This window comes from Acanthochromis polyacanthus, chromosome 22 (assembly GCF_021347895.1).
Source record: "Acanthochromis polyacanthus isolate Apoly-LR-REF ecotype Palm Island chromosome 22, KAUST_Apoly_ChrSc, whole genome shotgun sequence".
In the NCBI taxonomy this organism is placed as follows: domain Eukaryota; kingdom Metazoa; phylum Chordata; class Actinopteri; family Pomacentridae; genus Acanthochromis; species Acanthochromis polyacanthus.
Genome location: NC_067134.1, coordinates 14,242,163 through 14,267,497, shown reverse-complemented (window position 1 = coordinate 14,267,497; position 25,335 = coordinate 14,242,163). Strand labels below are relative to the sequence as shown.

Genomic DNA, 25,335 nt, shown 5'->3' with positions numbered 1-25,335 from the left:
TAAAAGAAGCATGGTATCTTAATGGTGACATTAAGCACAGTTTTCATGTTGTTTCTTTACTTCATCAGTTTAACAGCAGTTGCAATTGCAGTTTTGCAACTTAGCTAACAACTACACATGACCACAAAATGATAAATGACTTCCAGGGATAAATGAAGAGCAAGGCAGACTCTCACTCATGCCATTCCCTCACCTATGTAAATCAGATCACCGCTCCACTACCTAGACAATAATTCAGTCGTTAATCTGATCTGGGAACAGGGATCAGGTAAACACCACAGCTGTATGATGATATGTTTTGGAATCACTAGTTTTTTTTCCCCCCAGTTGCTTTATATGACAAGGAGGCTGATTCAGTTACTTTCAGTGTATTGCAGGGGACAGACCCTTGGTTGCATTTACACTGACGAATCTGTGGGATCGGACAGTTATTTAATTTCTTCAAAAAGTCTTTATAGATTGTGATTATTTATATTAATAACGCAATGTCAACTGGGCTCTTCCTACTGTAAATTAATGTAACAATGGTAATGCTCATGACTCACCAAAATGAAATAATTCAAAAGCAGTGTCTACTAAAGCAATAATTGTACCTGACTTACATTTAGGTGCTAGCCCCTTGAAAGGGGTCTTCTGACCCCTAGCAGGTCCACATTTGCAATTTCACCACAGACCTCTTAACTTGTTCAGAGAGCGAATTGAATTCTGAATTCAACTGATCTAAGCTTAATCCTGTTGATGAAGAGTCAGGTCTTTTGGTACTACTTAGTAATGAAACAGCACTGTTCAATTGAAGAGCTGGAGATCGAAGAATTCGCTTCAGGTCCATAACACAACCAAGAGAATGCTCATGTCTTTGTTGCTCTAACTCTCAATGCCCAGTTCTACTGTAACATCCTAAGGTGTCTGACAGACAATATTTAGCAAAAACAACCTGGACAGTGCCACCATGCCTACGAACACGTGCTCACAGCATGTTGGAAATGCAGTTTTATAATCGCACCAACACAATGGTTTTACCAGATCTGGCTCCCAATGACTTCGTCCTTTTTGCCAGAACAAAATTCAGATTGAAGGCTTGCCGTTTTGACACAGTGGAGGACATACAGTGTGTGTCGCAGATGGCGTTTGATGCGCTTACAGAACAGGACTTCTGGAGCGCATTCCAAGCATGGCACACGCAGTTACAATGATGTCTTGCTGCAGAGGATAGCAAAGAGCAAGGAGACGACTTCAAATGGTATGGCAGCCAAATTCCAATCAGGTACAATTTTTGGTAATAAGTTCAGTGTCAAGGGAACTCTTGGCAAATCTGTTACATGAGGCAGGTGCGCTGGAGAGGGACAAGCATATCCAACAGGTACAAAACAGACTCCCACACAGTGTCTACCTTGCATCATGAAAAAAATTTGTGAAATGTTTCAGTACTAGACCTTCATCAGACAAATAGTTTGGTGGAAAATCAGAAACTTAAATAAGGAGTAGCTCTGATCAAACTCCATGTGTCCTTGGGAGGTATGAAACACCAAATGAGAAGAAAAAAGGTGCAAGAAAAAATATTATTTACATTCTATATATAACATAAGAGACACCAGTAGTATAAAAACGTTCACTTTGCCAGAATATATTTACACAGCGTGGGTAAACTATGAAAGACATATGTAAAAGTAATCTGCATTCACAATCTGGGTCCAGACTTAAGTCTTCTGAGAATTAACATGCAAATTTGAAGGTCTAGCACAAATTAATTTTACACTGCAAGTTAGTGTCAGGAAATCTGTTTCGTACCTGTTGAATAAGTTCAGGCTCAAAATTTCTTGATCAAACCTAATAACCTAATTCTTCTAAACGTTATACATGTTCAATTTGTCTTGATTCCTGGCCTGCAGTGAAGGAACACAGATGCTTTGCCATCCTCAAAGAAATATCTGGATTGACTTGCAAAATAGCTGACTGCAATTTTAATTATACAAACACTCCTTGGAGGCACAGTTGAACTGGCTCTTTGCTTGACTGAAACTTCAGTGGGTACAACCACAGATCTTGAGAATATACATTAGCAAGCATGGACAACACAAAATCAACTCTGGTAAAACATATTAGCAGTTGTCGCTTTGTCTAAAGTCCTATCAGGCTGATCAGTGCCAGCAGTAAATCAAACTTCTGTTAGATCCTCTTTCACTGCTATTGCTTGCAGAGCTGCTGGGTGATGCCTCTGTGTCACAGCAGATGTCTGCCTGCGCAGCATGTAATAGCAGCCTAGCACCCTACTGCCATCGCAGAGTCATAACTCAGAGAAGTTAAATCTCATCCAGCAGTTACACTATCAAGCAATCTGGCCGCATCGACTTAATTTGCAAACAAAACACAAATGTTCTTTGGGTAAGCAAAAGCACACACAATATTTCAAGCCTTACTGCTGCTTCAATGATTATGAGGGCAGAATTTGTTTGGGTAGCAAAGAGTGGGTCTTTAATTTGAGTATCTCTTGCGCCGACACTCATTTCCTGAAAGAATAACGCAATGTGCTTTAAGGACAGAGTTTAAGGCAAACTAGATTTGTCTGTTGCTTAACATCAGTGACCTGTCGTGTCACTGGGGAGGGCTGTGGAAATGATCAATGTGTCAAGCCGTGAGGATAATTAGGATCAACAGGGGCAAACTGGAAAAGATTCATACTAAAAGTTTAACACCGATCGGCCCACAAGCTCTGTATTTGTTCTCCAAATGGCTTGCTTTCTGACATGCAGCTGCTGTTCGGATTCTTCATGATTGCTTCAACTCTGCATAATACTAATGTCTATACCATCTTATAAATCCTGAACAACAGCAACAAAAACCTGATCAAGAAAGGGATCAAAACCAAAGGTCATACAGCTCTGTTTGTGATAGCAGTTCAAAATTGTTTTGAAAGCTGTTTAAATATGAAACTGGAATGAGCAATCCTATCATATTCTTGCAAAAAAAAATTTAGCTTGTTTGGATTAACACTGGACTTGGCAACCCTCTGTCACCATCAGTCAAATTCTGGCTGGGAAATAAAGGCACATTCATGCCACATGAACACAAATCCATAAAATCTATTACCATCCTCACACCTCCCAAACACATTAACACACAAACGCTGCAGCACCACAGACGCCGTCCTATTATGACCTGATTATAGTAGCTTACCTTGGCGATTTGGACACACCAGTTGAGCAGCAGCTGTGATCCAATGTTGTCCTTGTGCTCGTGCACGTAGTCAAGGAGGCAGCCGTGGGGCATGAGCTGGGTGACCAGCTGAATGGTAGGGCTCAGACAGACACCCAGCAGACGCACTAAGTGGGGGTGTTCCATGCTGGCCATGATCAGGGCCTCCTAGGTGAGAGGGGGAAGAGGAGAACAAAGGGGGACTAAGAAGACTGTTGCTGTTCAAGGTTGAGGATTAAGGTCTAGCCTTTAGTACCCAGTTTGTCTTCTGATTGTTTCAAACAAAGCAGTTCAGCTGCTCAACAATTTATTCATTTAGATTTTTTTTGCAGTTTTCCCAAGATACTGCATGCCATTGGTGCCATACCTAACAGAATTTTAAACTTGATGCTTCTCGAAAAATACATAACTCAAATGAGCAAACTTTTTCCACTATCGGAGTTTGACGAGGCAAGTAAGGGCGGTGATAACTTTATAAATTTGTAGCTTGGAAAATCCAAACTGAATCTCCATGTAATCTCCTATCTCCATGTTAGGAGATACAGGAGAGTCAGTTTGGCATTGGGCGAATTGAATGCGTTTCCCTCCCGGAAAAGTTTGGTACGACCAATCATAGCACGGGAGGCGGGAGTTAATGCTGTCATCTTCAGCGCCTGGATTACCCATAAAGATGATGCCGGAGGAGGGGGGCCAAAGTGAATCTTTTTGTGGTCTCTTGGCGTTTTGGATGGCGTTAGTCGTTGCCTCTTTTCACTTGACGTTTCCGACGATGAGGAGGTAGTGGATGGCTTGTTACTTTCGGCTTCTTGCCATTGTTTGTACAGAGGAAATCCCGTTCCAAACGTGTGAGTAAATTTAAGCAACTTTTACAAATACGCACCGACTTGGTTTGGCTCCGATTTAAAGTTATTCCTAACACCGCTAATCGTTCGGAAGGAGTCTTTTGTTGCGTAGCCTTTTCAAAAATAAGCTTTCTTGGCTGCATGCCATTGTTGTTTGGACTACATGGACTTCAAGGTCGATTTGTTTGTGCGTCACATCCGTGTTACACTGATTGGTTCTTTCTCGTTCAAGCTGCATTCGTTAGCCCCTCCTTTTTAAAATCGTCTCATATCATCACAATGCCAGACTGCCTTTATTTGTATTTATATTAATTCATAAATAAAGTCAGTCTGGATTTTCCAGGCAAATAAATTTGGCTTACCAACTTCACGTGGGAAATATCTACAGTAAACAACAGATGTGAGTACTTCTGTGTGCGATATGACTTGACTGCCAAATCATTCAAAAATATAACTGTAGATCATTTTACTACTCCAAAGTTAAAAAGTAGGGTGTTTGCGCTTATGTCAGAAAAAAACCTTAATGTATCCATATACTATATTGAAATACAGATGCCACATTGAACTCAAAATTTAACAAAACATTTTTCATCATTCAGATGTAAACTTTTAAGTTTTTGAGTACTTCCTGTGTCCATCTTGATTTTTCACAACATACTAAATCCTCCTCTACAACGAAGAACTCTTGTGCTGTGGCAGTTTGCCTTGGATAGCCGTCATGCTGGACTAGTCCTCTTCTCCAAAGCTTCTGAAGTCTGGGAATCCTCTTGTCAGCCAGTGTTTTGGTAAATCCACAGGCAATCATGGTGCCATCTATAACTTTATCCTCCTAACAACATTTTCACTTATGAACCTACATATATCATCGCACTCTCATGTCTGTGCTTTACTGTCAGGAAAATGCTTTCACTGTAGTGATCCCGGCCACGTTTACGAAACATGCTGAAGTAGATCTGAGCTGAACAAATTAATCCTGATCTCATCTGACCAAAGAATGTGCTCTCAGTATTCATCAGGCTTCTGTACAAGTTCTTTAGCAAAGATTTAGTTTGTAGTTTTGTGCCAAAGAGCAAGCAAGAGTTTTTCATTTTTCCATCTATAGAGGCTGATTTCCACTGATGAGCCCTGTGGCAAGTCTGAAGCACCAGTCTGTCTATTTATTAGATCTAAATTGTGCAACCACCACACTGTCCATGGCGCCTATTAAAGCGAATGACCACTGCAGCTCTAATTAGTGGTGCTATGGCCCATGACATACTCCACACTTTCCATTGATTTGCAGTCATGCAAAGGTTTTCCTGTTTTTTGTGTGTGTATGTGTTTTATACATCCTTGTGACATCTCAGAATCATGTGGAGATGAATGTGGAGCCATGATGCAGAAATGCAGAAAGACACAGTATAAAGGTCTTAAACTCATTTTATGACCATGTTCAGTGCTAGGCTGGTTGGTATTCAAAGCTGTGCCAAAGTTTGTTACGGTGATCACAGATTATTAAAGAGTGCATCAATGATCACAGGTGCATTCACTTTTATTACAATAAATTACCATTCTAATAAGTTTTTCTAAATCTCTGTTGTCCATTGTATATGCAAATATAAGATTCACAATGGTAATGTAAACTTAACATAACTTGCAAGCTGCCAAAAATTAGGCATTTACAAGTATGCAGATCAAAGACAATTAGAAATGAACTAAGATTAAAAGTGCATACTTAAAATGTTAAAAAAAATACTGCTCCCATTTACCTCTGCAAGGATTTAACTTTTTAGAAACAACAGTGTGAAGGAGGAGAGACATAAATATGTCAACTGATATAAATATTCAGTTTACTGAGCAGCAAGACGTTCTTTTTGAAAAGTAGAATTCAATGCGTCTGACCATGCATCTATTATCCATGGAAAATACTGCACTATATTCAAGCAACTTCCTACTGGAGGTGGAGTTAGATGCATAAATTAAGACTTGTGGGATGGTGACTATATCTGCATGCGCAGCATCTGTCCAGAGTATTCTCACAGTGAGAGAAAATCCTGCAGAACCCTTCTTCAAAGCTCGACAAACACAGCCTTTTTCATCTATATTTTAGCATGTATAGCACACAGAGGTTCTTAAATGTTGCACCAACACAATTAAAACACCAAAATGTGAGCTGTGCATTCTTCCAATTCCTGGTGCTGTCTCGCATAAAGTTATTATATGTCTGATTTCATAAGCCGCTTTTGTTTGTTGTGTTATTTGGTGTGTAAATGCATTTTCTCCCTCCTTTCTCATCTCTCATGTCTCATGTCTTCCTGCAGCAGATGGACATAGAGGTTCGAACAGTTGGGACTCAACGCTGGGTAATTGTTATTGCGGAGCTGCAAGCAGAAGGATGTGTGGTGGTGATAAAGTGTTATGATGGCGAGGACTGATACTTGTGGCTGGCGTGTATACGCATTAGGGCTGAGCAGAAGCTGCACTTAGTGTCATTGCTTAAAAACATTCACTTCAGTCGTTCTCATCTCTTATTACCTCTCTCGGGGTCTCCCTCTCATTCACACACTTTCAAATGCGGACACTCTCTCTTGGCAGCTCTCTAAAACACTCACACACTCAAGGACATGCTCTTTCTCTCTCTCTTTGCATACAGCAAGTGGTCGAAGAGGTGTATATCCAAGCTTGGCCCTCGGGCAGCTCATAGATAGATGAGGTGCCATTTTAAATTTAGATGCTAAAGAATGAGCTTAGAGGGAGAGTGGCGGGGGTGTGGGTGTGAGTAGATTAATTCTAAACAGGAGTGGGGCCATAGGCCACATAGAGGCTTTTGGCACCATCAGTGCCCTGATTTAAACAGAGCCTCCTGGCCCAAAGTAGTGCCACTACATCTTTACTTCATAAAACCACCTGCTCCCTCCACCCCCTACGTTCTACAGTTCCAGCCACCTCTCCACTGGGGATACCTCACACCTTGGGATCAAGGGAGGAACAGAAAGGGAGGGAGGACAGAGAACCTGTGTGTGTGTGTGTGTTTGTGTGAAACAGAAGGAAGTAGCTTTTATTCTCACACTGTGATCACCAAAGACCTGCATGGGAGTCGTAAACCATGTCGGGCTAAACTCTTGCTCTGGCTTCGTACTCCTCGGGCAAACGTTACGAGATCCTGTGTGCGTGCATGAGTGTTTGTGTGTGTTCTGGTTTCTCTCTCATCTCCCTGAGCACTGACCTCCATTACTACCGGCTGACCCTCCTTTCCCATCTCGCTCACTTGTTCACTTTCCCTCGCTCACAGCCCTGCAAAAGAGGAGCATGCTTCCTCCGACATGTGCGTGGAAGTGAGTGTGTGTGCATCCAAATTCACTAAATTAGTGTATTATTAGGCCCTTGCGTTTCACATATCAAATAATCAAGTTGCTAACTCAAATTCACATATTTGCCAACACAAGCAAATCCCCCTGCATCTCTCATACGCAAGGCCACCACCACCTGGGGAGGCTTTTTGTTACAGAGTGTGCTGTTTGGTTATGTGTGTGTGTGTATGTGTGTGTGCACATCTGTGTGGACTTTCGGAGTGTGTTTGGAGCTGGCACTCCGGTGGCTAGCTTCTCAGTGGCGAGGCGTGAGCCTGCCTTTAGATTGCTGTTTAACAAGCCAGCAGACAGAGCATATTGGCTCTGGATGGACAGACAACCCCCGCTGGGAGAAACACATAGGGAGGAAGAGAGGAAAGGGAGAAGAGGAGGGAGGTGGAGAAGAGAGGAAAAACTGGACAGAAAAGGAAAAAAAAAGAAGGAAGAAGCATGGCCATGTTGCTGCAGGAAGAATATGGAAGGAGGGAAAATGAAACAAATCTGTGCTGTGGTTAGTAGTTAACTGGTTGTGGATAGTGATGTTAGCATCGCCTGATTTCTCATTAACTTGAATTTGGGACTGTTTCCACCATCATCTCATAGGTATCACTGTTTGCCAATGCCTATTCTGCCGCATTCAATGCATAAATACAATCTGTGGAAACAGCATGGATGTACCAATGAAACCAGATACAGGACTAAAATTATACATTCCATCCCTCCCTATCAACTGATACCAGTGTGTGAGCAACTGAGAATGCAGCCAAAAAAAAACTCTGCTTAATTGGGTTGATGTCACATATGTGAAAACTTGTTTTTCTGCTATGTGCTCAATACAAATAATACAGGGTGTAATAAGTGGTGCCCTGTTAGTAGTTTCATTGAATGTCTTCTATAAAGGTGGTCTCTGGGTCTCTGGAGAATACGCTGTAACCGCCTCAACCCCAAAACCTAGAAGCACTTTTGAAAAAGGCACTTTTGTCTGCATGTAGTTGTGGTGGTGGTGGTGGTGGTGGTGGTGGTGGTGGTGTGTGTGTGTGTGTGTGTGTGTGTGTGTGTGTGTGGGGGGGGGGGGGGGGGGGCTAGTCACATGACAAAAATTCAGAGACAGTTTTGCAGCACTTCTGGCGCTGTTTGCAAAGAGGAAACAGCAGAAAATGAGTATGCATGGTATGAAGAGTCACCATTTTCCAGTGTTTTTATGGTAGTGTAACTGCACAGAAGGTTGTACTATTTCCACAGAGGTGCTGGACTTTATGTTGCAGTAAAAAAACAAAAAAAAAACAAAACCTATGGTGAATTAAAATGTGACACCAGTAAAAACTATAAGAAACTGCTTTCGGTTAAGAGAGTGAAATTGTTTGAACGCCGGCCCCCCATTGTCATATTCAGTTCTCCTAAAAAATCCTGAGCACTTTCTGCCCATGTTTAACCAAATGATTTCTCATTTGATCTGTAAAAGAAAATGCGTGTCCAAGGCAACATCTTCAGTTTGCCTGTTCTGTCTAGACAACAGTCCACAATTCACAGATATTATCTTTACTGTCACATATGACAAAGTAAACCCTCACAACTGAGAGGTGTGAATATGTTATGAACTGTTGTTTGAAAAATAACTTCAATGAACCATGCGATGATAAGAATCAGAAAAGGTGGATCATTCAGAATCATTAAAACCCTGCAGGGAAACGGATTTGAAAAACTGTAAATTACACAACTGCAGCAGCACGATGAGTATGTGTGTAACTGGATGTCCACCTGTCCTGTGGAGTCCTGCCACCTTGTGTAATACAGTCCGCAAAATGGGAAAAATCTCGTCCAGTTCCATGTGACTAAAGTCCACTGAGATCATGAAGAAAGCACAGTGGTGCAGAGTCTGGAGTCTTGTAGCTGATATCACTTGGGGTTGCTGAGTTAGCAAAGGCGGGGGGATGTAAACAACAACCAAGATGGCATGCGAAAACTCTGTGGGTATGCAGCCCCATTGCAAACAGCTCAATGTCTGGGCTGTAGAAACATTCTTTCACAGTAATGTGATCAGGGTGGCACCACTTCTTGACAAAATCTGCAAGCCTTCCACATCTTTGTTGCCTATTTTCCTGCACCATGTCCATGTGAAACACTTAACACAACTCTCATGGAAGTTCCCTTGATTTCTCACTGAGGCTTTTTGCTTGTCGAAATCCAAAATTTGGTTATACTCCCTTTCAGGCAAGCAACAGGACAGCTGCAGACATGTAGTTGTTGCTATTCAATTAATGCACAGTAAACTGTATCTAAAGTGTATCCAGTTCATGAGTGCTCCTGCAGACCTTGTGTACTACTAGCTTTGTAGAATAGCCAGTGATGAAAGTGGCATCATATGGACCCTGGCGGATAGAAAAGGTATCACTCATTCCTCCAGCAATTTTGATATCAAAATATATAGTTGAAATCTCTTCTTCCCCACTTGTCTCTGTTGTTTTTTTACTCATTTCAATCATCATTTCAGTCCTACTCTACATTTTCTCTGTGGTTCGTCCTCCTGTGTTAGTGCAGATGTGTTTTATAGTTATGGTTGACATACTGACCAGTATCATTTATGATCTCAGAAGTAAACAGCGCAACAATGGAGTTGCTGGGTAATGGTTGCATTGTTCAATAAAGGAGGAATAGCATGGCAAAACAGAGCAGAAGTCTCCCAACCAGTATGTACAAAGGTGACACAGGTTACAAAAAGTCACCAGTGATAATCTAAAAATAGAAAAACAAACAGGAGCAATGCATATCTGACTTCTGAAATGACATAAAGATGAGCTACTATCAATTTGCAAAACTTCCTGGTAAGTAATTATAGTCATACATGTGAAAAGAAAGATGTGTAAAAGGGAACTAAAGAGGTTAGGAAAGGAAACTCAAAAACTCACAAAGATGCAAGAACTAGAAACTCCACAGCTGACTCCCCACGTCTCCCTCCACCTCCTATCACTCCTGGATTCCAATAAAGCCATATCTCATAAACAAGTTCAGTTTTTTAATAGAGCCTTGTTCAATACATGCCTCTCTGTACAATGCAGTGCAGTTCACTTTATTACAGGCTATGACTGAAATGGCACTCTCATGAGAATTTACCGCCAAATGCACAATTCCACAAAGTGACAGACTCGGCCATCTCTCTCTCTCTCTCTTTTTTTTTTTTTTTTTTACTGGACTAAGGGTTTACGGCTCTGACACACAGGCGTGAATACACACGGATGAAAATAGACACAAATTGTTGCGATGTAAAAAACTCACGTCCATGAACTCCACATTGGCTTTCGGACCGGTGGCCTCGTTGAGGATTTTTATAGCCACAGGGATCTTCACTGTCTCACCTTCTGGGACCCAGATGCCCTGAAATACACAGGCAATCACTATAAATGTACTGCCCTAAATCCCAATAAACTTACACACACAGCTGTGGCCCTGACGATTTTAATTGGTAGCGGCTGTGTTTAACGGAGCCCCGCTTGCATTCCTCTGCAGGTCTGATTCATCTAAACCACTGCTTTCATGTTTTGCTCTCATAACCTAAAAATGAGTCAATATTCACATCCTGAACTCAGGTGAAAGTAAGCACCTTCGATGAAGTAATGAAATGTAACAAATTCCACCATCTGCACTAAGCAAGGAGCTTGTGGATCACTTTGCAACAAACTGTATGCAGATTAAATCAAAATATTAATTACGCAAGCACATTAATACTGGAATTGAGAGGAATTGGAGCTGGTGCAACAAAATGCAGTATTTATTCAAAGGGCTTTGCTGAGTTTTCGGGGTGGTATGAATAATTTTGCCAAGGGCAGTGAATTTGGCAAGCAAACAGCAGTTTCCGTTCCAGGTCCTTGAGCTGCCCTAGGCGCATGTCTGTCAGGAAACACTGCTACAAAGGGAAATGTTTATGCTTATTGTTTAGGTTGTCGAGCAGCGTTGTTCTACTAGTGTCTGCTGAAACAAAATTTTGCGCTGGAGTGTGTTCTGTGGCATTTAGCTGACTCACTGGTGTTTGATTTATAATGTAGAGGTCGCGTATTTCAATGAGGGCTGCTGTGTGAATTATCCTCACACACACGCACACACGCGCACACACACACACACACACACACACACACACACACACACACACACACACACACACACACACACACACACACACACACACACTCTTATAAAAGCAGATACACGCACTGACCTTGTAGACTGTTCCAAATGCTCCTGAACCCAGAATCTTGACCCTCTTCAGCTCCGTCTCTTTCAGGATCCGCAGCTGAGCTTGGTTGGGGGCTGTTCCACTAGGGGTCAAGGGTTCCACCAGCTGAGAAAACACACATACATATTTATGCCACTCACCACCTCTTGTTACAGCAACTCGTGCCAAAAAAGATGAGAAGAATTCCTCGCGGCTATCGCTTTTATTGTGAAACCACCAAAAACCTGAAGCGTGCCTTTCTTCTGCTTCAAGACAAAATATTTTTAACCTCTTGCTCTCGGTACTCCGAATGCTAAAGCACATCTTAAGAGCTGTTGGGGAACGTGCAGCAGGGCGAGACTGATCCATTTAAAATAATAAGTAAAAAGCAAGTCTTGGAGAGCGGCAGCACAAGGCGAACACAAAGGTTTATTTGTAGCAAACAAATAAGCAGCCAAAAACGGCGACCGTCCTTTCCTGATAGTTATGATTTTTTTTTCAATACCCACATGCATTTATGAAACACAAATAATTCAGGGTTGTGAATGTAGAGCTTTGTCAGAACTGGCAGTTACCAGCGTGGACTGCAGTGTGCCCGCCGCTAAGCAAATCACAGTTTGGTGTCAGCTGCTATCACAGTCGACAAAGAGTAGCAGCGCACCAGCTGTGCACATACAAAACAATTCCAATTCAAGGTTATGACAAGCCTCCTCCGCGCTTCCTCCCCTGCCAGTAACAGCTGACACTGAACAGCATCCCAGCAGCTGGGATGGCCGCCCGCCTCACCACTAGCCGCTCAACAAAGCCTCGGCTACTAAATATAAAGAGCAGGAGCTGGCACCTGTAACCGAGCTGTGAAAAGATCTCAGCCAGAGGGAAGGGAGACACACACACACACACACACACACACACACACACACACACACACACACACACACACACACACACACACACACACACACACACACACACACACACACACACACACACACACACACACACACACAGATTCATCCAGGCGGAATGTAGTGCACATCTCACAATTCATGCATGTGTCACACAGACAGCACATGCAAACACACACAGATGAACACACACACACACATTCACACAGAAATAGTCAATGCCTCTGATCAATATATGTCTTAATGAGCCTATCAGCCTATCGGGTCTCTCATTCGCTGCGGTTTATCAGCGGCATAATCACCCAGCTCAACCACGGCCATCAAACAATATAATGAGACCATATATCAGTCGGTCAGCCATACAAGCACTTACTCAATGTGATATAAAACCATCAGCACAATAGGACCGGCAGTGCCGGGCCGGTCCGCAGAATGGATGACATTGCCTGCAGCTTGGCAATGACATGTCGTTTAATGGCTATTGTTATGGCCAAGGCCTTAAGGCTTAGATGCTTAGATGTCGCTGTGCGGAGTGAGCTAGCAGACAGAACCCGGGGGTGGGGGGGTGAAATTCTACAAGACGGAAGGGAAGCGATCACGATGAAAAAGGAAGCGTGAGCATGTGCGTAACAGTGACGCACCTCTCCAATACCTCCATCATAGTGCTTCATTTAGTCCAGTGTTTTAGCAAAATCAGATTGTTTTCAGAAAATTACAAGATTGAGTGCGGCAATAAACATCTAAAGTGCAGTGTGAAGAAAGATTTCCGCTAAACAGACAGCTAAGTGAAATTGCACTGGTGAAATTATCCCTCCAAGGTCCAAATGTGTTTTCAATCTTGAAAAATAAGCTTGTTCGAAGAAATTCTGGCCTCCCTTTTTCTCTTTTTAACACAAGATTCAGCAATTTGAGCTACAATTTTCATTTTTGGTGGCAAAAGTTGCATCAAAAACGACAAACATTCTGTCTTGGTATCCATTGCATAAGTCTGAAAAGGTTTCGAAGTAGGTGCTGCTCTCATTAGCTGTTAACTGATTGTGGTAACCCTCCATAGTGATGGAGGGCACTGATGTCATTACACTGATGTCTTTCAAGTGCCAATAAGCGTAAAAATGCACTGAATACATGTGTATAGTGCACAGAGGTTTACTGTTTTGTTTTAACCCTCAAGGGAGGGACATCCCGCCAGCGGCCTAATGAGGAGGACAATACAGCATATTAGGCCCTGTTGAGACCTGGTGGTAACTTGAGTCTTGGTTGATTACAAGTGTACAGCTCTAAATGCATCACTTTACACTTGGTATGAAAATGAGCCTCCATATGTGTCTTGAGTGAGCACTTGGATCCTCGCTCTATATACAAATAAACATGTCTGCTTGCAAAGACAAAATGTGTTGTTCTTTTTAAGCAATGGCAGGCGGCAATGTGCTTCTTGGGCTGTGCCTCCTGTCAATTTAAAGAAGAAGAAATTGAAACAACACAAAACAAGGCTATTATTGTTAACTAAAACTGACACTTTAGAAAACCTAACCTAACCGAAACAATACAAAAAACGTCTTCAATTTTAGTGGCAGTGGCAGTGGTAGTCTGTGGCAATCATGTGTATTGAGCCTCAGATGTCTACATAACTGTGAGTCAACTGCATTTACAAAAAGTCATTTTTGTATTCTGAAATGTATTTGGAGCTTCTTCGGTCTTGCCACTTGCTATAAGTTACGCAGAAAATAGTAAAAACTAAACTAATGCAAAATACTTGCAAACAATAAAAGCTAAACTGAAACGAGAAAATCTACAGGGGAAACTAACCGAAATTAGACTGAACTGAAAGCAAAAAATGAAAAACGAAATAAAAAGTAATGCAAAACACTAAAATGTAATAACTGTGATACGAACGAACTGTTCCCTTGTGTGTCCTAGGCAGATCACATCGGCACCAGAATCACAATATTAAAACTACTGATGATGGGAAAATGAAAAGTATCGATCATTTTATTACAGCGCAATGTTCTGTTAGGACATATTGGCATTCTCGTGGTTGTTACTTGTTTGCATACCATCCAATTTAACATTGCTGTAGACCAAGCACACCCCTCAGTAGGACAACGCAACTTATCACATGGTTAAATCTGCTCAGAATCGGATCAAGGAACACGACAGAGCCTAAGAGCCAAAGGCACTGACCAAACAGATGTGTTCTTGCAGATCTGCAAGCACAAGCTCGACCACACTCAGAACCCACAGGACCCAAAGGATCCTATGCACTGGTGTCAGACATCACAGGACACTGTCAGAGGTTTCCATGGCTCTGCAGGTCAGGGCTGTTTTGGTGACATGAGGGGTATCTACATTTTTAACAGACATGGTTGACTGGTGTGTATTTGAGCTTTTGAAAATTTTCAGACGGCCCAGATTACATTTGAAAACACAAAATAATGTGACCACATCTGGCCCAGACCACCTTCAAATGTGGTCTAAGCCATATGATCTGTCCTCAATGCATCCTGGATACAGTCATTCCTGCACTTAAAGCATGTGATCAGATCATCCAAGATGCATGCTATCATCTATAACCAGGGCCTTGGAGATGCATTTATGCATTTATAGAATCCTGTCAAATATATTCTTTTTAATTTAGTTACATTATGGTCTCAATGTCTGGTTTGAAATTCAATTTGTGATTCTGCGATTTTCCACCATGATTTGTGAGCTGAGGCAATTCTATGACAAAAAAAACAAACAAACTGTAGTTCAACCCACACATTTTCAATGAGCTGAAACTTATACAAGTAGAGTCTTAGGCATTTAAAGAAATTATCACATGTAATCATTGGCCTCTGACTGCCAAAATACCACACTGATATGATGGATGTGACCAAAACTCATCCTCCCTGTGGAGGTAGATACAAAGAGCATTATTTGCATCAGTGTGCTTGTGCATACATTGTATGAATAACAAGAAAACAAGCAGCGCTGTAGGTGGAGAGAAATGGAGTGTTTCAGAAAGAGAGAGCAGAGATGAAGCGCGGGGAGGTGGTGGCAGAGCAGTAATAAGAGCAGATGGTGACAGGCTGTAGCTGTTATTGTTTCATTAGGACAAGGCTGGACTGGACTGAGGGGAGAGGGAGAGAGGAGAGGTCTATTAAATAAGATACAGACCCATGGCCTGCAAAACTCTCTTGAGCTCGTTCACGCTCACACACTCACCACGCCACTTTATTTACCGGCTAATACTGCACCGTGCCTTTGCCAAATGAGCTTCGCTGGTGGCGCGCTGGAGAGGATTCGGATGCTTCATTGGACAAATAAGCAGTATGCTCAAGCCTCGAGCTAGAATACATTCACAGAATTATTGTGTATTGAATAAGTAAACAGAGTCTTCAAACATAAACTTGCTCTGCAAACCCTCGGGTATATGCTTTAATGTTCACATTACCCATTCAAAACACTACATTTGTTGTACTGTGTAATTGAAACACATTGAGGTGAAACAGCATTGTCACACCTTTTTTTTTGACTTTTGACTTTTTCCCGGAGTCATCTAGGGGCGGGATTTGGGGCTGCTATCTCTGTATGGTCACTTTTCAATTAAACTTTTTCGTCTTCAGTATGTTGCTAACTATTTATAGATATTTCACAAATGTAGGTCTTACATAAGCTTATTTGATAATGTACAAGAAAGAAAAGGTGCAATTCAGGACAAATATGGGATAATGCATGAAGTTAAATTTGACAACAGTAGTTGTCTAATTAACAATGTAAATGTAAATAGCCATTTTACTACAAGACTGAAAGAAACGGATGAAGACACAGAACCCCATAAAACATGCCAATTACTTTCTACCACTGTGTGATTCGATAATAAGCATCTTATTTTCTCTTGAATGTTGTAATTTGAAGCTGGTTGGAATATCCTGTGCTACACTTAGGGCACCACAATGTCACAGAGTGAGCTCATTAACACAATCTGTGCAAAACAGCAAGAGCCCATCAGTATGCAAGGACGCTCATATTAGTGAGCTCGTCACAGCAGCAGCTTCTCTTCTGCTGTCTGCATTTGAACATTCTTTTACCTTGGAGTTTTACACTGTATATTTTCCCTGTACATCCTCAGATTTCTGTTCTTGGCAGACAGGATCACCTCTGACCTTTTTACATCAACAAGGTGCTTCCATCTGCAGAGTTGCCACTCACTGGATGTTTCTGGATGCCTCTTACCCCTCTGAGTAAACTAGAGTGCCTGCCATGGTCTTTAAGAGGTCATGGCAATCCAAAGTGCTCCAACATATCTTTTTGTTTGTTGAAGACGTCAAACTTTTTATCCAAGAGGTTTCCTCAGTGCTGTCTGACTGGTGGTGCGTTCCAGGTGTCTTTTATCAGCGACCCAAAACTCACGACTCAAGTGATAAATGGTGGTGAAACTGCCTGGTCAGGGATGTCAGAACCACGCCTCCCCTCTGGCTTTAGAGCCAAAAACTGTGAGTTTTGGATTGTTGACAAGCCTTTGGTCATGTGAGCTGGGGGTAATAATAAATATTTGAAACTCCCCATTACTTACTTAGAACTGAGGAAGCTTCCTGAATGAAAAACATCTTCATTAACTACAAACACGTTCAGCTGCCGTCTCGTAGAAAATCTCAAGAGATCAGTTCAAAACCTCAAACTGACCCATCCAGCACCAACAATAAGTATGTTATAGTCACTGATATTGTATTTTTTTCACCAATGTGACATTTGCCATGAAAATTAACTGCAAATTTTTCGAGGAAACAAAAGTATTGTTGATTTTCTTGTTTGAAGTCATTCAGACTGAGGGCCAGTTACAAAAGAAAATACAATTTTACTTTATAGATGATTCTTTTAAGTCCATTTCAACTTCAACTTCACCTTTATAGTCATTCAGCAATGTACGTAGTACACAGTTAAATGAAATGACTTTTCTCACATCCATTTGCACTTCAAAAATAAAAGTAGTACTAGAAATAAATAAGAATATAAGGGAAAATAAATACAAGATAAATTAAAAAAAGACTTAACTAAAAAAAAAGAAAACACAAGCATACATCAGACACAATCATACTTGCTACTCGGGTGATAACGGGTGAGATTAATGTGATTGTGGTTTGGAGTTTGGAGGTGATGGGTGTGTGCGCAGGTCTAGGTGAGTTGTAGCTGCAGGGTGTTCAACAGTCTGACTACTGTTCATGACATAGGTTATGTTATGTTTTGTTTTGTTTTGCTTTTTCTGGCTGCACCAGTACATAAAACAGAAAATTATAGCATTCAACATGACATGTGGAGGTTTTTGGAGGATGACTATGTGAGACAGTAAGCCTGATTGGTGTGTGTACAGTATAGGCAGCAAGTCTGTGTCACCTAATCTGGCAGACATCTATGCATTTTCCTGTTGTTCCTGTTATTTCTGATTATTTGACAAACAAACATGCCTCTTAGGCATAAGAAAATGAACCCCAAACTCACAAATCTGACTAAAACTGGTCATTTTCCGCTGCAATTACTTTGGACGGAGTCAAAAGTTCTGCATATTTAGTGTCACATTTGATTTGTATCACTGAGATCTTGACTTAAATTTAACATACGGTCCAGTATAATGAACATTGTTTGGCTGCACCACATGCATTTGTAATAATGTCCCGTGCCGCTGTTCAGTCAGCCTGCCCTGGGGCGAACAACGGGAGCTGACCAACTCCCTCGAATACTGAAATCCTCCTTGTAGGCGAGCAGAGGAGAGCATGTAAGCAACACGAGAGCTGTCCACACCCTGTGGTGCTGAAACACTCACATGGCCCGTGTCTGTACAAAGCAGCTAGAAGAGGACCCTTTTGGCGGACGGAGGGTGGGGTGGGGTGGGGGTGTTTCCAAGCACATTAGTCCTGCTTCATTGGACGGGGGTCAAAGTTCAATGCCTGGGGTCGTGCCGCAACAGTGGAGTGACTCTGCTGTTTGTGCTGTCTCTCCCTGTGAAAAGTAATTTGTTTTCAGGGGCTTCTTCAAAAGGCACCACAGTGTGAGACAGGCTTTTTTATATTAGGCTCTGTAGTTTTTTTTCAAGGTGAGACAGAGAGAGAAGGGGGGAAAAAAACAAAACAGAAAGACAGAGTTGAAAAGATAGAAGAATAAAATGTCTGTTCACAAGGGAGGGAGAGACATAAATCGAGATACGGAGATCAAAAAAAATGAAAAGGTGAGGACACAAGAAAAGACAGAGACAGAGAATAGTAAAACAAAGAAATGAAATAGCGGAGTGTTTTGCAAGTCAACACAGTGCAACAGCCTTCACACGTGTCCTTGATATGGAAATGCCAGCTGAGTGCTCAGATCACGTTTTGACAGCACATACTGGAGGCATCTTTTCCCTGTCTGACACAAGAGGTGAGCTCTGTGTTTAAAAAGCTATGGCAGATAAGGAGAGAGAGGGGGAGTCCCTGAGCCTTGGCTGTCCCCAAATCCCTCATCCAGACAAGCTTGATCTCCATTCACAGACACAGACTCGGCTCTATTATTCGTTTGAATAGAGAATCCAAATTCGCCAGCCGTCCAAAGCCTATCGCGTAGTTTCATCAGCCAAAAAAGAGCCTCTGGAAAGTGCGATACAGACTGCAAGAAATGCAAGGGTTTTTTTTGTATGCTGGGAAAGTGAGACGGGAGAAGAACATTCTGAGGGAAAGTGAACGGGGGGGAGAGGAGCTGTGTATATACACAAAGCATGCATGCGATGTGAATTAATACATTTAAGAGGAAGGGGATTTGAATTCCAGAGTGAGGTGAAGGACCCAGTGTCTTACGAAATAAGACAAATAAACATAAACACTAGCATTTGGAGTGAAGCCTCTAATTTTTGTTCTCGGTCAAATGACGGTTATGTATCACTTCTTTGCAGGCATGTGCTATTTTCCAGCTTTGAAGCAGAACTTTCATCTTCACTGTTCAGTTTATGATATACAAAAACTGATCTGCTTCAGTGTAATCCTCAGGACACAACTACAAGGCTGCTAATGCATGTGGACATGGGCTGTTGTGGGGATTAAACCTATGACCCGCTCTTAATGACTGATTCGTCTAACCTGTAGGCCAACCTGCCACAGGCGTTAAAGATTTTATTATGTCTAATTACTACAACACCTACTTAAGTTTCCTTGGAGAATGGGCAAATTGACCAGTTCTCCTGGTGGAGCACTGAATCAAACTGTGCAGGAGCAAAGAAAAAACAATAAAAAACTCAATAAAAAAACAAACCATCGGTCTCTTTATACAGAAGAAATGCAAAAGGGATCAAGGGGGTCCTCCTCCAGCGTGCTCCGTTACAGCCCTTCCTGCTCTGTGACAGTACATTAGTAAATCTGCTTGGACTGAAGACTTCCCTTCAGGTCAAGCGGCTGTCGGAACAGGGCCTGGTTGATTAAGATGGATGTGTATGGCTGGGATGAAGCAGAAGCTGCCCATGGCTGCCCTTCTCCAATTCCCATCTCTCGCGTGACAGCTGTCTATAACACTGCTGCCTCTACCTGTAAATTATCCTAATGCTGACTGACAAGCAGCCTACCCCACTCCTATAGGCAAGGCCACTCAGCCGACCTGCAGCAATGGCCTAACTGCAGGGCTACACACAGGAAACAGAGTCTCGTAGTGGCACAAAAGTGATCAGCACATACTGTATGTGTACATAAACCCTGCACTCACCTGCACCTTAAATCTGTGACTTTCTCCTTTGAATATGAAATCTGCTCCGCTGTCTAATGCTTCCCAGAAATGAACCTCCTTCAAGGCCCAATCGATGGGCAATGGCAGCCATGCATAACTTTAAAACCTCCTGCGCTCTGCGTGGTTTGGCTAAGTACCATACCCAAGGTTTAATGTTCAAGGTTTGCTTAGGAATATAGCTGAACTGGCATCCATCTGCAAAAATGTGCTGCAACTTTGAGCTAACGGATGTCGAATAAACTCAAAAAAGTGGCAATTTCAGCAGGGAAAATTAACAAAAAGATCTTGGTAGCTGCAAATGCAACAAGTAACTGCCAAAAAATAAATACATTTTTGCTACTGCGACCTCTCCCCTCTCACCTCTGTCTCCAAAAAGCGCCGCAAGGCCCTCTTCTTCTTGATGCTTTTGCGTCGCACATAAACGGCCACGCTGAGAGCTAGAATGACGATGATGAATAGGCCGCCGATAATACCAGCTGCTATTAGGGGTGTCCTGTAGAGACAGAGGAAAGGGGAAAAAAACATCAACATTGCTGAAACATTAAGAAACTAAAAGGCACTTTGAAAGAAAGTGCAAACCTCAGCCTGCGCTGACAAATTACCCAATCTGCTGTTATACTCGTTCTTACCTTGTCAGATTTAACCCCTTGAATCTCAAATCAAATGTTCTTCCTCATGTGATGCTGAATGCTCTGATGGAAAAACTCTAATCAAGTGCTGATTTCTATTAGATGATGTCATGTGAGCCACATTGAAGAACAAACAATAAGCATTGTGCAGGTAGTAATGTGTTTACGTTATATGTTGGGACTGAGTCTAAAATGTCAAATAAATGAGAAATTAAAAGAGCCTATTTTTCGCAAATTTCTTCTCCATCTTCTTTGGGGGTTGGATGGGTTCTGCTTAAGGCAAGCCTAAAGGTTGAAAGTTAAAAGCTCTTCCTTTTCACTAACGATGCCACTAATGCATTTGCCATTTACATACCTCTTGCACTTGTGTCTCCTGTTATCTTACCACTCAATTTTGTCCTTATATTACCCTTTTTTCATTCCCCTCTTTTTTTATTCCCATTTGTATTCCATTTTCACATTCTTACCAATGCCAACATCTTCTTTTGGAAAACCTAATCACATGCTACAGCATAAAATAACATCCACTTCCACCTGATACTTGATGTTCAAAAACTCTATTAGTTGCAGAAGCCATTAGCTGCTAATGGAAGACTCGTGTACCAGGGTGCTATGGTGGAGCGAGGTGCCGCAGCATTTGCTGTATCGATTGTGGCGGACTTAAAGAAAGGGGAGCTTGAAATTTACAAAGAGGATGTGGGTTTCGACATAATGAGATATACAGCCATGTGGTGAATAGTAATGTAGCAGTTTGGAGTGATTAGGTCAACAGCTGAGGGGGGTGGGGGTGGGGTGGGGGGCAGACAGACAAGGAGAAACACATAAAGGAGGGTGTGGAATAAAAATACAAAAGCAAAAAAAAAAGTTAAGGAAAAAGGAATGTAACATGTAATGTTTCACTCCTTTACATTCCTATACATTCCTTGTAATGTAGCTCAAGATGAAGCAAAAGAAAAAAGAAACAAACCAAAGAGGATGAAAAAAACGGTGCTTAGATAAAGAAATTTAAAAAAGAAGAGTGAGGCAGCACCAGACAAGGGAAAGGACTTTTTTAATTAGGAGGAGAGGTTTACAGCAGAACAAGCGACACAGGGTCATCAGATGAGGCAGAGGAATAATGCCATTGTAAGAGCAAAAGAAGAAGTCAGGGACCAGAGACTCAGCAGAAGCCTCCCAGAGGAAAGTGGAAAAAGGTCTCATTTCCGTTTCCTCTGTTCAAAGGGAGCTTAATGCCTCTGTTTTATGGCTTTCCTGGTTTGGTTACATTTTAATGAGCCTGCAATTCTTTTGAGTTTGCTCTAATTGTAAAGATCTCGTCTTTTATGGGTGTTATATTAGAACTGCTGTTGTTGTCTTTGGGCTATTTAGGTAGTTTCGCTTTTCAGATCCTCCAACTTTTGTTAACCTCACGTGGTTGTTTTTCTTCTTGATAATAAAACCAACAAAAGTGGTCCTTTTTGCAGTTGCACTGTAATGTATTTTGGAATGGAATCAAATTCACTAAACATTTTCCTTTTAAAGCTGTTTTAATACAAATATTGTACATAACTGAGTTTAAGCATAAAGATTGAAGCTTTACAACTAAAAAAAGAAAAGCCTCTCTTTTCTTTCGGGGCTTGTGGAAGTGAGTCTTACTAATAGTTTTTTTTAATCTCTCTAATAAGGCAGATCTAATGGAAACAAATAAAATATGAAATCTTGATTTTAGTCTCTTGAAAGAATAGTTCGACATTTTTGGAAGTGTGTTTCATTGTTTTCTTTCAGTATGCTGAGGTTGGAGAGAATTTACTTAGCTTAGCATAAATGTAAAGACAACACACTGGCTATGCCCAATATTACTCCTTACTTCACTGTATTTACAGTTTTTCCTTTAATTTGAGCAGCCTAGTCCCACAAAAATTTGCAATAACTACACGGATCCACTGTGCAATTAAAGTTTCCCATGTGTGTTTACACAAGTGCAGGCGCCCAGATAGCGACTCAGGAATAGGGGCTACAGTCCCCGATGCAGTGGCCTTTATTCGATTGTAGATCCTCTCCCCATTCTTGTTTAGTGCTGTTGCCTTGCAGTTAAGAAGATCCCCAATTCATGTCCTGGCTTTCCTGGGATCTTTCTGCATGGAGTTTGCATGATATTCCTGTGCATGGGTGGGTTTTCTCCAAGTACTCTGGCTTTTTAACCAAAAACATGCTGAGGTTAATTGAGAATTCTGAATCGTCCGTAAGTGTGAATGTGAGTGTGCTTGTTTGTCTCTGTATGTAGCAGTTTGAAAGACTGGTGGCCTGTCCAGTCTGATCCCCTGCCTTTGTTCTGATTCAGCTGGGAGAGACCCCAGCCCCACCGCGACCCTAATGAGGATTGAGCGGTGTATAGATAACGGATGGATATTTTCACCAAAAAAGCTCTGGAATTGTGAGAAGCTTGACTGGTCACTTGAAATATGTTGCTGCCATAACACTGGGAATTTCCCTTGATATGAGGAGCATTAATGGTTTGTCTTATTTTACCTTTTACAAACCTAACCAGGCTGTTGGTGCCAAAATTTGACCAAGTAGTTTTGTAGTGTAAAAGCAAATAAAGTAAACAGTGACTGAAAAAGACTGAAAACAATGGTTAAAAAAAATATACAAAAGGGAATAATCCCATACCTAACTCCTGTCCAGTATCTTAATGCAAACCATTTTGTTGTTCTTAAGAGCAAAGTGAAAATGGATGCATGCCATAGGCCAAAAAAAAAAATGTAAGTATCTCACAATTTTATAGCCTTTACTGTGAAACTAGTACATTCATGCTGTGGACAAACGTAGCTTCACCAGATTTTGGTGTGAGACTATGGTGACTTGGGTGACCAAATTATGAGTGTGTACGTCCTATTGTGAATTTTAAAAAAATAATAGTGGCTTCCTACATAACAGGGTTATTTATGGGAGTAGTATTAATCTTTTAAAGTCCATTCTTTCCCAAAATATCAAACTATCCTTTAAAACGTATGGTAATATGGGCCTAAAAGTAAATGTAAAACTGTTGCGTCACGACTGGCCACTGAAAATATAGGTGATGAAAAGAAATAAAATTACCTAACAGTTTACATATTGAGGACAGTGATTAAAAAAATACCACTTTTTGCAGTGCTTACAAGGTAACTGGTAACTTCAGTTTTTTTCTGCAGTGAATCCAACATCAGATACTAACAGTGATGTAATTGGGCCACAAGAAGGCTTAGTAGCAGCTTAGAGAACAACAAAAGCTCCTCAATTCATCTTCCAATTATGAAACACAAAACTGACTGTCCTCTTGTTAATGACTATCATGAGAAACAGGATTTAACAGGAGCTTTAATGGGTCATGGCAGGACCTAAAGGTTTGTCTTCAACATAACAAATGTAACCTGTGATCACTTACCTGTCCATCATCCCCACACAATCTTGGAGTCTTGGCCCGATGCACCTGCAGGGCAGAGAAACCAGAGAAATCATCCATTAAATCAGGGACAGGTTATGAGTAAACCTCATGTTGTCTTTCTGCGATGTCAATCATCTGTCACTGGGTTGGGGCTTGTGGAAAATTGAATCCCAAGCATGGTCGACCACTTGTCAATATGACAGGAAAAGGTGTTTGGCTTGGAAGGCATTGTTCTTGTTTGTGTTATTTGAACTGAGAAAACATTCCCGCATCATTCACTTTTCTGAGCATATTTCTAACCAAAGCACTGTGCTAAACCTGTGGGGAAATTAACGAAAAAAGGATTCAAATCTCAATAACAACTAAGACACCTTTAAAGCATCTATAAAAATGAATACCCTCTATAGAAAGTCATATTGGTCTGAACAATAAGAGACAACTTCCAGTATACTATTTCTTTCCCCTATTTAGTATTCCCTTTGTTGAGCTGAAAAAAACAGAAATGAGGTTGAGAAATATTGGGTGGGATGTTGTGGTCTAGGTGTAGATGCAGTGTCAGGCTAGTGCAGGTGGCATGGAGATTAATACATCATGGTGTGGCGGGGTTTACCACTTAGCCTTCTAGAGATGTTACCGTCCCAATTCATTCCCTTCACAGTTACTTTACTTAGCTGCTTTTTACACACTCTTTTTTCATAAATACATCAGCAGGAGGGATCCTTGTTTAAGAATCTATAGCATTCCAAAATTTAGAAAGACAACAAAGAAGAAGTACTTACATCTTAAGTATAGAAAAGTCAAACATTCAAATGTCTAATAAAAATACAAAAGTATTAACACCAAAAATATATTTCAAAAGTAAAAGTTCTCATTATGCAGACTGGCATATTTCATAAAAATCAATTTTTACCTAATTAGAATTATTGATGAACACATTCTAGTGTCATCCTATTACAGTTGAAGTTGCTAACAGGTATTAAGGTAATTGATAAAGTATATTTGCTGGGTTGCTTGGGCTAAGAAAAATGTTTTATATTTTTCTATAACATTGTACTGTAAAACATCGTAAAGGCATTTAGTCATCTCAACTCAGTTTTGTTAGTGTAATT

The 25,335-nt window shown here is 41.3% G+C and overlaps 1 protein-coding gene across 1 annotated transcript in view; it reads right to left on the bottom strand.

The window, feature by feature from the left end:
• LOC110952854 (receptor tyrosine-protein kinase erbB-4-like) overlaps positions 1-25,335 on the bottom strand; it is a 338,821-nt gene that overhangs the window by 43,411 nt on the left and 270,075 nt on the right. The window contains 5 exon segments of the mRNA XM_051941926.1: positions 3,175-3,360; positions 10,637-10,735; positions 11,574-11,696; positions 20,555-20,687; positions 24,227-24,271. Coding sequence (XP_051797886.1) covers positions 3,175-3,360; positions 10,637-10,735; positions 11,574-11,696; positions 20,555-20,687; positions 24,227-24,271 — 586 coding nt within the window.